At 43.5% G+C, this 17,195-nt stretch overlaps 1 protein-coding gene across 2 annotated transcripts in view; it reads right to left on the reverse strand.

The window, feature by feature from the left end:
• NEIL1 (nei like DNA glycosylase 1) overlaps window positions 1-17,195 on the reverse strand; it is a 206,312-nt gene that overhangs the window by 129,295 nt on the left and 59,822 nt on the right. For both annotated transcript variants that reach the window (XM_078685101.1, XM_078685100.1), the window contains exons 3-4: window positions 5,465-5,584; window positions 5,007-5,070 (exon numbers count right to left, since the gene is read on the reverse strand). In XM_078685101.1, coding sequence (XP_078541227.1) covers window positions 5,007-5,070; window positions 5,465-5,584 — 184 coding nt within the window. The remainder of the gene's footprint in view (window positions 1-5,006; window positions 5,071-5,464; window positions 5,585-17,195) is intronic.

The following is a 17,195-nucleotide window of genomic DNA, read 5'->3' on the forward strand; positions in this document are numbered from 1 at the left end:
CTCGTAAGCAAGGACTATAAGTACAAAGTGTGTTCACGCACTGCTTGCAGGTTTTCAAAACACATAAATAAAAGACATTGGCATTTACAATGCCAATAGCTCAAACTCTTGCAAATGCGAAACCTATAGCATTGTATTTTAATGTGTTTAATAGGGTGCAATATGTAAACAATTCATGTCCTCCTTGTCATTAAAGAAAAATGTCCATGTACATGTCCATATTTATTGATTAAATATAACATTACATTTCTGTACCAAATAAGCAGACATTAGCCATGGGCAATAGGTCATGTGAATTTGAGACTAAACCTGCAGTGCCATGGTAAGGACATATGTTGCTCATTTGCCATTATGGCATTTTAGTGTTTTTGAACAATGACTGTATGCACAAACAAAATGACCAAGATGGCTGGTGTAATATTTTTGCAAAAAATATTTTTATAATTTGTGTATTTTTATAACATCCCTGAAGTAGTTCCAATAGAAGTAACACAATGTGTTGGCTGTCCTTTTATACACAAAAATACTTGGAAAATTGAATTAAGAGTTTGTTTGAAGGAAGACAGCATAACCTTGAAGAAACCAATTAAACAAATGTAAAGAAATTACCAAAGCTTTGCTAAAACCTTTTTCAAGAAACAGAAATAAACGTAATAAATAAATAAATATTTCTAGTGCATGTATTGTTGCCAGCTGATCGCATGAGTGTGGCACAGGCTTTCCTGTCCCTGACTAATGCTGCTTGTTTAAAATGGTGACCGGCAGTGCTTTCCACGACTACCAATCACATTACACAATGACACATTGATATCATACATATTTTTTGCAGACACAGGGAGATTAATCGGCAGCTCTGTTAAAGACACTTAAGTAATGTCCTGAGCTGCAGACTAATCTCCCCATAGGAAACTGTCATTGTGTAATGTAACTGGAGCTCGTGGAAATTTAATTTAATTTAATTTAATTGTGGGTTTATATAGCGCTAGGAATCGACTCCCGGAGGAGTATCTCCACGCTTCGACCGCTGGGGAACCCGTCCTGGCTCACCCTGAGAGATGGTCCCTGATGGGTATCTCTAAGGTGCGACCAAGCATCCCCGGCGGTCTGGGGGGCCGTTGTGAAGATGAGGCAAGCTGATGCCCAGAGTTGCCGAGTGTGGTTTCTGACTAGAGTAGGCACCGAGGCGAGAATTATCGAGTCCGCTGACCCTGGTCCACGACCCTGCCGCGTCGGGAATCGAACCCTGGTCCCGGGCGGTTCTCTGCTTATGGGTCTGCCGCCTCTAACCAGTGAGCCACACTTCTCCACTACGAAAGCACTACGAAAATTAAACAAAAAGCCTGCAGAGTGAGCCTCTCCTAATGTGTGGCCCAGGCAAACAAAGGGAGACTTCAACACGGATTCCCCAGAGTGAGAGGACGTGGCGCAGCTTGGGAGTTGGGGATCCGTGTTCGAGCCTCGGTGTCGGTTAAACATCCTGTGAATGATTGTGGGCAAATCACGTAATCTTTCCCCCAGCCGCCCAGTAATAATTTTTAGAAAAGCATCGATATCGGAAGGGGTGTTGGGGGCTGACAAACACTATTGTGGGAGGGGTGGAGGGCACAGGAATAATTAAGTATACAGGCAAATGGGAAGTAAACAGAACACTTGAGCACAGGCAGGCAAACAAAAACAAGTCCAATCCCCCTTAAATGTAAGCCCAAACCAAACCAATAGCCTACCAAAAACAGGCCCAACTGACGGTGGACATCGAAAAGTGCAAAAAGCCTAAATAAAATACTAGCAATGAGTGGAGGCATGGCAGGGAAGGTCGCGGTAACACAACCATGGCATTAAGAGGAGGTGGGAGGAATAATGCTATATTTAAATGTAAGCTGCTACAGCGCTAAAGCTGAACACAGACAAACAGTAAGAGAGCAGGAAAACAAGAAAAAATAGTCTAGCAAAGAACAGATAAAGAACCATGGTGGAGCGAGACAGTAATAGGTCCCTGCTTGTGGAGAAACCAAAGAGGGAAAGGAGGGACAAAGAGGCAGGACTGGCCACAAGCAAGCAGGGATTTTTAAAGGACACTGACCATGACAAATGAAAAGCAATGGCAAGAATGGGGATGACTTGAAGCCCAAAGACTGATTACAGCAGGTCTCAAAGAGACAGCGCGTGTGCGGTCTAGCTCAACCTAAATAAGCATTTACAATGCAACGGTTTTGCCTTTGTAAAAGTTAGAGCTATTGGCATTGTAAATGACAAATTTTTTATTTATGTGTTCGTTTTGAAAACAGATAAATAAATGGCATTGTCATTTACAATGGCAATAGCCTAATCTCTCGCAAATGCCACACACACACACCCACAGAGAGCCCCCCCACACAGAGCCCCTCCACACACTCCTCCAAAATCCCAAACCATCCCTCTCATACTGAGTGGGCGTGGCTCATTCGTGTTCTAAGTGTGATTCTTGGATTGTTCACGATCATTTCAGTGATGTAACATTGACGGCTGCTCCCCACGCTCTGAAAATTGCCTACAGTTTGCACACCACTGGTCCTTTTTCAACAAATGTGACATTTGCAGCAAAACAAAGCACAGGACGCAACAGGTTGATAGGCTGGGACATGCCATGTGACATCAAGGCGCCTAGAGTCTGATTCGAGCGCCGTGCAACCACACCTGTGCACCTACTGCACATACCAGGGTGACACCCAGGGGCCCACTACATGCCACCGGCTCCGCGGCACCCCGCACTAACACGTGGACGTCATGGATGGCGCTCGTGCGCCACTCCTGGCTACTACAGCCTTCGAGGCACCTTACATTCGGGGCCACTGTAATGACGTGTGTGATTGTGAGTGCGGTACGTTTCCTGCATAGTTACATTTGCATTCGCTTGCAGCATATTTCATCATATGTGGAATAATGAATAGAGTTCAACCAAAAAGTTTCAAAATGTAATATAACAAATATTACAAAACCGAGCATTGGGAAAGCCAACGGGTCTGGCTTTCCGTCCATGTCTGCCCACGATAGAGAGAGAGAAAACAAGAGAGAAAGATGGAGGGAGAGCGCAGGAGGAAAGAGAGGAAAAGGACGAGAAAGACAGAGAGAGCCAGAGAGGGAGAGAGAGGAGAAAGATGGAGGGAAAGGAGAAATGAGAGAGAGAAGGGACCGACAGAGCAGGGGGTGATAGGTTAGATAGAGATGGCGCGAAAGTTACAGAGCATGTGACAGACAGAGGAGAGAGAGAGGGGCGTGTCAGTATGACAGAGGGCAGTGAATGAGAGAGACGAACAGCCTGCCAGAGAGAGGGTGTTAGTGGGGATGGAGTAACAGATGGCGAGAGAGAGCAGAAAGATGGAGGGAAAGGAGAAATGAGAGAGCAAAGAACAGAGGAAACCGCCTCCTTCCAAGCACCAAACCTGACCCCTCAAGGCTGCTGGGTACTTCCAAAAGATATTTTCTGCGAGCGCACAACAAATGTTCTGTACGTCTTTGACTTGAGGATGAGGTGGACTTCTAAGTGCTTGAACAGAAGCAGCCACAGAAAGGGAGAGGCCAGGACGTGCGGGCAGAGTTGTTTTATGGAGAAGGAGCTCTGATCGAGATGACCGGACACGGAGAGAAAGAAGGCAAGCACCGCAGATATACACACCCTCAAATCACAAGGATGCACATACAAACCCAAGCACCCCAGATAAACATAAATTACACATGCGATCCCAAATTGCAAATGCATGCAAAGCAGGAACACGCAAATCCCCGAAGCAATTGTGCGCAGAAGAAACTACCGGCGGACCTATATTCACATGTCCATTAAAACAAGGGTAAGATCGACTTCCGCCAACCATGATTGAGGGGGTGGTGTGTTTAATGTTGAAGCCTGGTGGTGATTCTGTGTCTCCCTGCGCATACAGTCCCTTAACTATGCTCAAAACAGAACTAAAAGTTCTATGCAAGATACTTGCACCACGACTGGGTGAGCTTACGCGGGACCTGGTCCACGAGGATAAATGCGGCGGCATGCAGGCTCGCAATACTCAGCGCACACTTCGTAGGTTGATGATGCCCTGGAGAGAATCGCGATAATTTACCGACAACGGACGGGGGGGGCGGGAAAGGAACGGCCAGCGGGAGGGGCGGGAAAGGAACCGACAGCGGGAGGGGGGACAGGAAAGGAAAGAAACCACTCACCTGGACTTCCTCGGCCGGCGGTCGGCCGCCAAATGGCATAAACAAACCTCGACGAGCCCAAAAAAAAGCCCCGCCCACCGCCGCATGACGTGGCCAAAAGGGAAAAATTCTCGGGAACGCCCCCGAATCTGGTCCGGCCTTGACGGACAGATCCGGCTCCCAATGGCTAGCCTCCATTTATGGAGCTAGCCAATAGGAGCAGGGGGCGAGTAGGGGGCGAGTCCCTGTTCCCCACTGTAAGACATAAGATTTTGCTAGCGCATGCGTACTTCGTACGCATTGCCAAGCAAAACCTAAAAAGGGTGACTGTAAAATTATAAAGAATTAGACATGTACCTGTTGATACCAGTCATACTTCAGAGCACGCTCCCCCAGACTTAAAACTGCCTTTGATTATTAACAGACTCTTCACACTAAGTGTAGCACAATAAACATCTGTCACATCCCAAATATGAAAATAACACTATTCAAAGCAAACATAAGGGGAATTTATTCATATAAGCTAATGAAAATCAACCATTGCAATACAAAATGAATGAGTAATGAACTGGGCAACGCTCACGCAAGTTATTCTTTAATGGATCATTTTTGTGATCCTAGCCTATGAGAAGGTGCTGGACTCCTCCTCCTTCAAGGATATCTGAAAGAGAACTATAGCTTCATCTGAACCAAAAAACAGATTAGGTAAAACACCTATTACCTAGGATGGCTGCAGATCTCCACCAATAAGCCCTCCAGCAGCAAAAAGATGATGGTCATCCCACACTTCATCCTTCTATGAGCAATATTTGATAATATTCCCTAGGTACACTCACCTGCTCAGGAATCCCTAGTGAGTCGAGTACTGTCCGAGCCTTAACAAAGGGTGGAACTTTCAATCTACAAAGAAAAAATATGCATATTATTAATATGTCCTTAATAAATACCTGTTCCTGAAACATAATCACCACATTTGTGCAAGTCCTCACCCACTTAGAACGAACATGCTCAAGAAGCCCCATTGTTAAGCAATCCCTTGACCTAGTAACCCACATGTTTTCTAAAATCCGATCAGCATACATCTCGAAGACCATTTTGAAGCATAAGGTTTGATAAACCTGATACACGGTCCCATAACTGCTAATGGTGGAAATGAAGACATAGAAATTCACCTTAGCATCAGCTGCCATGCCTGTTTTTAAAGGTATATTTACTCACATATTAATGTAAAGCTGTGCTCAAAACACACATGACAGATAAAACAGTGTGTTGCTAAGCTCAATACATTGCATACCTGTACAGGATCTCTGCACGTAGGTAGTTTCCAATGCCGTTGAAATACTTTTGGTTAAGTAGGGCTTCACAGATGGGTTTCTCAAACGCCTTGTCCTGAAGGTTCTTCAATACGTTCTCCCTGGAGCGTAGCAAGTGGGAAATTAAAAGAAAAGATTTGAAATAGGCAGGCTTGTTGATTTTCAAAGCTTGAGCCTGCAGAACATCTTTTCATAGATACCACCATCAAATTCAAAGCAGCTTACAGGAGAATTAATTTGTCATTTAGGGGCCGATTATGATTGCAGTTTTTCCGCATCCTCCGGGCCGGCGGAAGCCACCGCCAGCCCGGAGAATGCGGAAAAAACGCTGCCGAGCCTCCAAAGACCCACCGCCAAATTAGGATGGCTGGTGGGTCTGGAATTCCGTCCGCAGCTTTTCCGCCGCGGTCGCCTTCCGACCGCGGCGGAAAAGCTCTAACATGGCTGGCGGTGTCTATCAGACACCGCCAGCCATATTAGGATGGTGGTGAATACATGCTTTTCCGCGGCGGCTTTCCCGCCGTGGAAAAGCATACGGACTTTCACTTCGGGGGCCCGTTGCGGGCCCCCTGGGGGAAAGGGGGGTGGGGGGTGCACATGGGGGGTACCTATGGTACCCCCCTGCATTTGCATGCACAAAGTGGCAGGCACTGCGCAGTGCCTGCTGCTTTGTGCATGCAAATGTGATGCATGCATTTTTAACATTGCGGCGGGTGCAGCTTGAAGTTGCATCCGCCGCAATGTTAAAGATAGAGGATGTGACCGCCACCCTGGCGGTCACATCCTAATCTGCTCGGAGGGAACGCCGCAGCCCATGCGGACGTTCCCTCCTCCTCAGGGGTCGCGGACGGACTCAAGTCCGTCCGCGATCCTAATTGGCCCCTTAATGCGGAGAGAGGAGGTCAGCTTCAGAAACTGGCTTTCTTTCCTGTACCAGGATGCAAAAAATCCCCAGGTCAGGTTGCAGTCTTGCTCACCCTTTAAGCTCCACAACCAGCATTAACACACAGTATGGTTGGTGATCCAGTGCCCTAAGGCAAAGCAACCAAAAATATCAAACAAGTGGGTTACCTGAATTCATCAGTCCCACTACTTTATAACACATCCAAGGGAGCACTGAAGTAAACATAAAAAAACAAATCTTTATTTACAAACGATCTTGCACACACCTTGCTGATTTGTGGATGTATGGCTTACTGACCTCAACAAGGGAAGTGGCCACATCTGGAATATATTTATGAGCATTGTAAGGTCTTATCAACAGTGTCAATACTAATTACAAGTCCATTCAGGCAACTAATAAAAACACATCTCCCACAAATGAAACTGTATATTTGTTTGAGTGTCTGGAATGTAACACCCTTCTCACACATCTTATTCAATAAAACTGAGGAGTTCACCAATCATCTACTGTGTTCCATTTATATAGATGTCCCCCTATCAAGGGTAAACTCCGACACTCCTGCAGGCACAAGGATACTGTCTAGAGCCCTCTTAAAAACACTCCATACTGTCTCCCGTTCAGGACATGTTACACAACCGTATGCTCCATCATGGGCCTGAAGAAATATAACCACATCACCAACACACCATTACATGGCCAATGGCACGACCTGCCAGCAAGCACATATTTAAAACCAGCTGCATGGTCTACAAAGCCATCATGACCAGAACTCCACCTACCTTGCACAACAGGCCTCAATCGATCACAACTGCTCCACCCTTGTTTGGATTTAGGAAATAACTGAAGAAACAACTCTTTAAAGAGGGGTGAAAGCTTGTTGGGGGCATCACCAGTTCATTCCTACGTGTGTGGACCTGCGGACACCTTTGTTCTCCTCCTCCGCTCTCCTCCGCCGCCGCTGCTGACACCGCGGCCGCCGAGAGGGGAGAGTGACCTGCGACCAGGACTACATTTCCCAGCGTCCCCTGCTTGCATACAGGGACGCCGACTGCCGCATCAGACTGCCACGCCCGGAGGCGCATAAGAACGAGCTGCTCCTCCCGCTTCGCGGGACGCACCGGGCAGAGGGCGGGCAGTCTGTGGCCGTCCGAGGCCGGCCAGGCCGCGGACCTTGGTTTTCCAACATAAGACACATTTGCTCAAGTGAGACTTTACATTTCTACTGAACCTGGTTAGGGATTTGTCACAGTTACTATTTTAGTTAACATACTTGTAACCCTGGTACTAGGATATATTACTCTTAATGCTCGTTTTTGGTCTTTTTATCTAGTATCATAGTGTCATTTCACAGTTCTGACCATGTCCAAAGCTAAAATCGATAAGTTTGTATCTGGGGCAGGCACAATTGACAATTACTTGGTAAAAGTGGTAAATAAAATTAATAATGACCGGAGAGCCTCGCTAGGTCGAGGGAGCCCATTGATTCCACACCAAGATACTCTTAACCCGCCGGTTGAATTTCTAGCTGAAGATACTCTTGATTTGGGCAATCGGGGGGTAATAATGGCTGAAGCGCAGGTCCATTCGGAGCTGCAGGAGGAATCACCTGGTATATCCATTGAGGCAATAGAGGAGGTCCCGCCAGCCCCTAGACAAGTGAGAACCTGTAGAAAATTACAAACTAAACGCTGGGGGAAGTATAGTAAGAAAAGAGCAGAACCTTCCAAACTAGTTCAAAACGGTCTTGTTGATGGAAGTGACCCACAGGAAGGAAATAGTGCAGCCAGTATTAACATAAGCCCGGAGCAATTTGCATTACTGGTCTGCACCATAGAAGCTAAGATAGAGGCAAAGATAGAAGAGTTTATTAAACCCCTAGTGCTCAAATTAGATACTGTCACCTCAGAAGTAAAGAGGCTAGGGGGTCTGTTAGCAACACACTTGGCCTCAGTTGAAAGAGCTAAGGCTGTCGCAAAGGGTCCTGCTGGAGTGGGGCAGGGAAATAGTAAAGATAACTTGCAGCAACTAAGCCAGCAAATAACCGTAATTGAAACTGCTTCTTCTGATTCTATATCAACAACCTGTCCAACCAAACGGCCTTTTTCAGGACCAGATGGTACATCGGGTGTTAGACAGGTAAAAAAAAGTTGCTTTATTAACCTTCCCCCGTGACTGTGCACCCTATGTGGTTGTCCTAACCAATGTTCCGCCTCCTGATCATTACCCTGCTCGGCCCCATGAGGAATCACATGAATCATTAAAAAATAAAACAGTGTCATGGCTGAATAGGAGATGCGGCTTCCCAATAAAATATTCTGATCAAATATTGTCCACTAGAAGGGCAAACTGGATTGGCCCGTCCAGAAAGACATGTATTGGGGACTGTATAATAGTTAATTTTAAACATCCCCAACATGTTGCAACTGTTTTGTTAAGGGCAGCCTCTCTGGTCTATGACGTAAACAGTGTTTGTGTCCGTCCACTTGGTTATTTTTACACGCATTTAATCAAAGCCCCCACTAATACCGGGAGATTTAGACCACTTACTCCTACTGAGCCTCAGGCCCCTGTAATACCACAATTTTATAATGTTGAAAATCACTGTAGGGATGGGCCAAATGTTGCGACACAAAACAGATTTGATTTACTCTCGGGCCTAGAGGCGTGTGACTGACGTGAGGACTCAGAGGGACAGGGAGGGGAGAGACTGGCTGACTTGGGATGTATGGAACTCGCACAAGTAAAAATGAGTCATAATATTACCCAACCTAAGCGTGAAAGCATCACTGAGGGCGTAGGGGAAAAGGTAAAAATGTTTAGCTGGAATATTGCTGGTCTGCGGTCCAAAAGGGATGATAATGTCTGGCTAAATTTTGTAAAACAGTACGTCATTGTTGCATTTCAAGAGACTTGGGACAAGGGTTGTGATTTTTGGATTAATGGTTTTACATCTTACTATGTACCTGCCTTGAGTTCGTCAGCAGGGAGAGACAGAGGGGGACTTATGTTTCTGGTTTCAGTAAACATAATGGGAAGAGTCAAAAAGGTCGACTGCACTTCCCCATATTATCTAATATTAGAAGTAAGTTTGGCAAACAACATCAAACTAATTCTTATTAACTGTTATAATTCATTGCAAGGGGAGTCCCCAAACGAGAATCTCCATTCGCTGTCGAATTTTTTAATAACCTATAAGGAAAACCAAACAACTTTTGTTCACTATATCCTGATGGGTGATTTTAATGTACACTTATGTAATCTAAATTGCCAATATAGAGATAGCGATGGCCCTGTTTTTACAACCCCTCAACATTTTGAACACAGCTCCAAGGGAGAAGCATTGGAGGCACTTTTGTCTAATAATGACCTGTTTGAGGTGGGGTTTTTGATGAGAGTAACCGTGTTCCTACGTACAGGGCTAGGGACGGTGAATCTATAATAGATTACATATTCTTATCCCCAGGACTTTTAAGTTATGTAATTTTCTATAATGCTATCCTCTCCTCCTTTAGCGATCACAACCCGGTAGTGATCGAATTGGAAAATGGTCTTTCCCTCCTGAACAAAACAGCTTCGTCACAAGTTGCAGCTGATGTAAAAGCTAAAGATCACGGGAGGAGATTAAAATGGAGTAAGTTCATCCCCGAAGACTTTTTCCAAACGATGACAACAAAGGTTGGCACGGAACTAAATACATGAACAGACCCCCTCAATAATGGGCGGGGGGTGTAATAGCCTCAGTTCTATTCAACCGCATTGCCTTCATCAATTGTTCCAACGACTGGTTATATCGTATATCACTTTTGTATTGTATTTTTGACATTGTGTTTATGTAGTTTTTCTGTCTACACTGATTGTCCTTGCACTTTTCTATTTGTAAGAATCTTTCTTTACAGAATTTGAATGTCATTTATAAAATATATAAATGTTTTTAGTGTAAAAAATGAAATGAATGAGTAAAAAAGTTATAACCAAAAGAAAAAAATAATAAGAAAATATATCATAACTGAAATAAAAAGATTTAAGAACTTTTTGATATATCACTGTTTCAGCACATATTTATTTGGATGTTGTATAGTATACATTATTAGATCTAGGGTCTATATACACGCATGGAGTTTGCTACACCTCTTCTCTACATAGATAGCCTCATATGAAGCCATATGCTTGCAAGTGGCTAAAGAACTCACAATTAACACCCGAGTTAAAACTAATCCTGCCTTAGGCTGGTTTGACCATAAATGCACTAAAGCGCATAACCTACTTAAAAAGGCTCTTAATAAGACACCAAGGAATAAAAGGCTAGTAGCCCAGCTTAGGAAAGAGTACTCATTAATACTTCTGGCCCGGAAAAATGAAATTAAAAAAGATGCGCGGGCAAAATTAATGGAAAAAGCAACTATGAAAGATAGTTCCGTGTTTTGGGCAATTGTCAATAATCCTTTGTTCACTGGTTCCCAGAACTCTGTATTAGAAGTTAACATCTCAGAGGAGGACTGGTTAAGCCATTTTGAAAAAATCTATGGGAGCAATATTGAGCTGGAAACTTTTGAGGTACCAATTTCTGATCCTCCATTGATACCTATCAGTTTTAATATAGCGGAGGTTGAGAAAGCAATAGAGGGAATGGCAGGGCGTAAGGCGCCAGGCCCTGACGGTGTGCCTTCTGATATGTATAAGGCTAATCCCAAATATTGGGCAAAAATATTGACGAACGTTTTTAACACAGCGGCCGTCACAGGGTCCCCGAAATCATGGTCCCGTTCAATTATAATCCCCGTGTTTAAGAAGGGTCAAAGGGGAGACCCCAGATGTTATAGGCAAATATCTTTACTAGATTCCTCTATTAAAATCTTAGGGAAGGTTATTCTAGCTAAAATAACAGACTGGGCTACGGAGAAAGACATTCTAACTAATGCCCAGTATGGCTTCAGATCTGGGAGGGGGACGGAGGACCAATGTCTTAATTTACATTTAATTGTATCTAAATACACGAAGGCTGCTAAGGGTCAATTTTCCTGGGTTTCATGGACTTGTCCACGGCCTTCGATCTAGTTAATAGATCGAGGCTGTGGACCATGCTGTTGGACCTAGGACTTGACCGGCCCCTTGTGTACTTTTTAGCTGAGTTACACAGAGACTTGAGAGCGTCAATAAGGATGACACAGGAGGGGAAATGTACTGCAAGTTTTAAATCAGGTAGAGGGGTGCGCCAAGGATGCATCTTGGCCCCTATGTTATTTACCTTATACATAAACTCCCTGGAAGATAACTTGTTAACGGCAACACTAGATATTCCGCGTGTGGGAGGAACACCCATTCCTGTACTCCTATACGCGGATGATGCCGTCTTACTGGCTCGGACCCCCCTTGGTTTACAAAGATTACTAGATTCCTTCGGGGATTTTATGAAATCACTGGACCTTGTGGTCAATAATGGTAATTCGCACATTATGTCACTAGGCACAGGAAAAAACAACATTAAATCCTTTTATTGTAACGGGGAAGCAATCTCAAGAGTGAAAGTGTTTACCTATTTGGGAGTTGTTTTTGACGATAAAGGACTTTGGGCACCGCAGCTCTCAACTAAGGTAAATGCTGTGAGAAGCTCCTCAGCTGCAATATTAGTTTTCGCTAAAAGACTGGGGAGAAAGCCGTTCGAAGCAATCCTAGCTGTATACAAAGCAAAAACCATATCAATTGCTAGGTATGGTGCTGCAATATGGGGGTACATTAATTCTGATTCCATCCAAAGAGAAGAAAATAAATTTCTACGTGCCCTCCTCGGCCTTCCACAATCGACAGCGACCTTTTCGGTCCACCTTGAGTTGGGGATAGGCTATATTTTAGATACAATTAAAATGGCCCCAATCTTGCTATGGATCAGAATCCTGTTGAATCTGAATCTTACTCTGAATCATAAGATTCTGAAGGATTGCATGAATTTAGATAAAATGAAGGAAATCGAGTGGCTGCCCTTTATTAAAATGTCAACAAGGAAACTGGGGCGCCCAGAGATTTTCACCAATCGTGAAGGTCTATGTAAAGCTGATTTTAAATGGGTTAAAACAAATTACATTAAGCTCAGAGAGTCAGAGCGGAAATCAGAAGAGTTAAGTAAACCCACAGTTAGAGCTCATTACTTGCTCATTTCGACTCTAGCCATGCAATCGTATATTTCCATCGTTACGATTCCTTTTCACAGATGGCTATTGACAAAATTCCGCTTCAACCAGATCCATTTGGTATTAAGTGACCCACAGGGATGGAGTAGGCCTGAGGATGCGGCTCCTTGTAAATGCGATGATTTCTCCCCTCAAGATACCATGCATTTTATGTTTTTTTGTCCTCTGTATTATGAAGCTAGAAAAAGGTTTATTTTTCCAGTACTGAAAGAGAATGCTTTTATACAGTCTAAACCTGCATTATTGTTTCTACAATTAATGGAATCCCCTGTAACCATGTTTGGCGTCGCAAGTTTTCTTGTCGCGTCTACTAGGAGTAGGAGGATCAGACAGGCAGCTCAACAGGAGATGAAAAATCAGTCATTATAAGTCTACCGATAGTGATTATTTTATTCTTACCATGAAATAGTTTTTTAACTGTTTTTAATGGAATTTTATGCTTTGATACTATTTTAAAAGAAACAAAAATTTGTATAGTATACTTTTATGATTTTTTTTATAATCGAATAAAGTGGTCCTTTTGACTGATTCTGTCGGGGGTCTCTACTCACGTTGAACTCTGTCCGAGTTACTCGTAACAGCGGCTTATCAAGGACTGTCTGCTTTCGAACTTGTTCTGTGACATTGCAATGGAATTTAAAATATATCTACTGATGTCAATTTGATATCATTCGATTCAAGATACCTTACGGCCCCCTACGTAGCTGCGTTACGGCAATCTTGATTAGTACCTGTGCCATTATATTGGTACTATCCGTCTTCGTTATTCATACCCTACATTGCACTGACATTGGACAAAATATCTATTGAATTCTGCCCTGACGAAGCTCCCATGGTTGGGGAGCGAAACGCGTTGGCTGTCCTGTGCACTTTGAAAAAAATAAAATAAAAGATAAATCTATTTTTGCAAAATTCTGGTCTCCTGCAATTTACTTTGCGATTTGGTGCTGCCTCCACTTTTTCTTCGAATAAAGTGGTTTTGACTGAACTCTTTAAAGACCTCGACATCACAACAAAGTAACAGTTCCCTTCTACTCTCGGAAACGGATACCCGCCACATCACTCATTTAGCATATTTTTGCCTTAAGACCCTTTTTTGGCTAGGTACAATACTGCACATGTTTGTGGTCCCAGGTCGGTGGTCCTTGGAATTGAAAGCAAAGGATTTGCTATGGAGTTTGAAGCTGTTTTTAGATGAGAGTGTTTTCTGGATGAGAAAACAAGTCGTAAACTTAATAAGGGTTGTTCATAATTTTGTCTTTTAAAGTGAGGTTTGTGGCCCCCAACTTCTCCTTTCCCTTAAATATGGACATAAAAGTATTATCAATGAGATATCTTCTTGCCTATTTCTTCTGGCAATAGAAAGAGCTCGGTGGAGGGGGCATTCATAACAAGAGGAGTTCAAAGAACAAGGATTCTGAGTTGATGAACTTTGTTTCAGGTCTGTTCAGTTACACTAGCTGTCATAATCTGTCCAAATTTATGAGATTACAGATTTTTTAGCCAATTCAGGTGTCGAAGTGTGTGAAGCATATTCAGATAGGATTCCCAGACTCATACAACTCCAAATCAAAGAATCAAGTCTTTCATGCAAATTTGATCAATTTACATAACTAAGACAGTAGTGACAACCATAAGAGGTCCAATAATTGGAAGGTGGTATCTGCCACTAAATTTAAACAAGCATTTGCAATGCAATAGGTCTCGCATTAGGAAAGTTTGAGCTATTGGTATTGTAAATGACAAATGTTTTTTTTATGTTTTGTTTTTGAAAATAGCGAAATTAATAGCTTTGTCATTTACAATGCCAATAGTTATAACTTTCGCAAATGTGACACCTATAGCATTTGTAATGCAATAGGTGTTGTATTTACGTGACTTACATGTATTGATATTACAAATAACAATGGCTTTTAATTTTTTTAATAATTAATACTTAAAAAAAAGTTATTTTAATTTATAATGGCAATCGCTTAAACTTTTGTAAATAACTTTTGTGAAGATTATGTTCAGTGTATTTTATTGTGACGAAAATCCAAGAACAGAAGTGAAATATTAACATCTTGTTGTTACATTTGTAATAAAGTTTGAAACATTGAGAGAACATATTTGAACCAGTTGTTGAATGGTTGCACAGATTGATGCTGTGGTGGCGCTGAGTGATGTTGTGATGGCAAACGAGTGATGCTGTGGCGTTCAGTGATGCTGTGGTAGCGCATAGTGATGTTCTGGTGCCCCTGAGTGATGCTGTGGTGGTGCTGAGTGATGCTGTATGCTATGCTATGTTTTCTTTTGGTATCCTATGTTTGGTTTTGTTATGCTATGCTATGTTTTTCTAACCTATGTTTTGATTTGTTATTCAATGCTATGCTGTTTTATTATGCTATGCTATGTTTTGTTATGCTATGCTATGTTTTGCTATGCTTTGTTATGCTATGCTATGCTATGTTTTGTTATGATATGCTATGTTTTGTTGTGTTTTATTATGCTATGCTTTTTTTGCTGTGCTATGTTTTGTTGTGTTTGGTATGCTATGCTATGTTTTGCTATGCTATTATAGGTTTTGTTTTGCTATGGTATGTTTTGTTGTGTTTTGTTAAGCTATGCTATGTTTTGTTGTGTTTTGCTATGTTTTGTGATGCTATGTGTTGTGTTTTGTTATGCTATGTTTTGTTATGTTATGCGTTGTTATGCTATGCTATGTTTTGTTTTGCTATCCTATGCTTTGTTTTGTTACGTTATGTTATGTTTAGTTTTGCTATCCTATGCTTTGTTTTGTTATGCTATGCTATGTTTTGTTGTGTTTTGTTATGCTATGCTATGTTTTGTTGTGTTGTGTTTTGCTATGCTATGCTTTGTTATGCTATGCTTTGTTATGCTATGCTATGTTTTGTTATGCTATGCTATGTGTTGTTGTGTTTTATCATTCTATGTTTTGCTATGCTATGTTTTGTTATGCTATGTTTTGTTGTGCTATGCTTTGTAATGCTATGTTTTGTTATGCTATGCTATGCTAAGCTTTGTTGTGTTATGCTATGCTATGTTGTGTTTTGTTATGCTATGCTATATTTTGTTGTGTTTTGTTATGCTATGCTATGTTTTGTTGTGTTTTGTTATGCTATGCTATGTTTTGCTGCTATGTATTGGTATGCTTTGCTATGTTTTGTTATGCTTTGCTATGTTTTGTTGTGTTTTGTTATGCTATGCTGTTTTGTTGTGTTTTGCTGTTTTGTTATGCTATGCTTTGTTTTGTTATGGTATGCTATGTTTTGTTATGTTATACTATGTTTTGTTCTGCTATGTTTTGTTGTGTTTTGTTATGCTATGCTATGTTTTGTTATACTATGCTATGTTTTGTTTTGCTATGCTTTCTTATGTTGGGCTATGCTTTGTTTTTTTATGCTATGTTTTGTAATGCTATGCTATGTTTAGTTGTGTTTTGTTATGCTATGCTATGCTATGCTATGCTTTGTTGTGTTTTGCTATGGTATGTTTTCTTTTGTTATCCTATGTTTTGTTTTGCTATCCTATGCTTTGTTTTGTTATACTATGCTATGTTTTGCTATTCTATGCTGTGTTTTGTTATGCTATGCTGTGTTTTGTTATGCTATGCTGTGTTTTGTTATGCTATGCTGGTGAGGGTGAGTGAGGGTGGGTGAGAGGGTGTGAGGGTGGGTGAGGGGGTGTGAGGGTGAGAGGGTTGTGAGGGTGTGTGAGGGTGAGGGGGTGTGAGGGGGTGTGAGGGTGAGGGGGTGTGAGGGTGTGTGAGGGGTGAGAGGGTGTGAGGGTGTGTGAGGGGGTGAGGGTGTGTGAGGGGGGTGAGGGGGTGTGAGGGTGTGTGAGGGTGGTGGGGTGTGAGGGTGATGGGGTGTGAGGGTGATGGGGTGTGAGGGTGAGGTGGGTGAGGGTGTGTGAGGGTGCGTGAGGGTGTGTGAGGGTGAGGGGGTGCGAGGATGAGGGTGGGTGAGGAGGTGTGAGGATGAGGGTGGGTGAGGAGGTGGGTGAGGGGGTGGGAGGGGGCGGGGGATTGAGGATGAGGGGGTGTGAGGGTGAGAGTGTGTGAGGGTGATGGGGGTGAAGGTGAGGGGGTGTGAGGGTGAGGGGTGTGAGTGTGAGGGGGTGTGAAGGTGAGGGTGGGTGAGGGAGGGTGAGGGTGTAGGGTTGTGAGGGTGTGAGAGGGAGTAAGGGTGAGGGAGTGAGGGGGTGTGAGGGTGAGGGTGACGGGGTGAGTGTGACGGGTGAGGGTGTGTGAGGGTGAGGGGGTGAGGGGGTGAGGGCGAGGGGGTGTGAGGGTGTGGGGGTGTGAGGGTAAATGGGTGTGAGGGTGAATGGGTGTGAGGGTGAGGGGGTGTGAGGGTGAGAAGGTGTGTGGGTGTGTGAGGGTGAGGGGGTGAGAGGGGGTGAGAGGGGGTGAGAGGGGGTGAGAGAGGGTGAGAGGGTGAGGGTGTGTGAGGGTGAGAGGGTGTGAGAGGGTGTGTGAGGGTGGGTGAGGGTGTGTGAGGGAGGGTGAGGGTGTGTGTAAGGGAGGGTGAGGGGGTGTGAGGGTAAGGGGGTGAGGGGGTGTGAGAGTGAGGGGGTGTGAGGGTGAAGGGTTGTGAGGGGTTGTGGGGGTGTGAGGGTGAG

This window comes from Lissotriton helveticus, chromosome 3_2, assembly GCF_964261635.1.
Source record: "Lissotriton helveticus chromosome 3_2, aLisHel1.1, whole genome shotgun sequence".
NCBI lineage: Eukaryota > Metazoa > Chordata > Amphibia > Caudata > Salamandridae > Lissotriton > Lissotriton helveticus.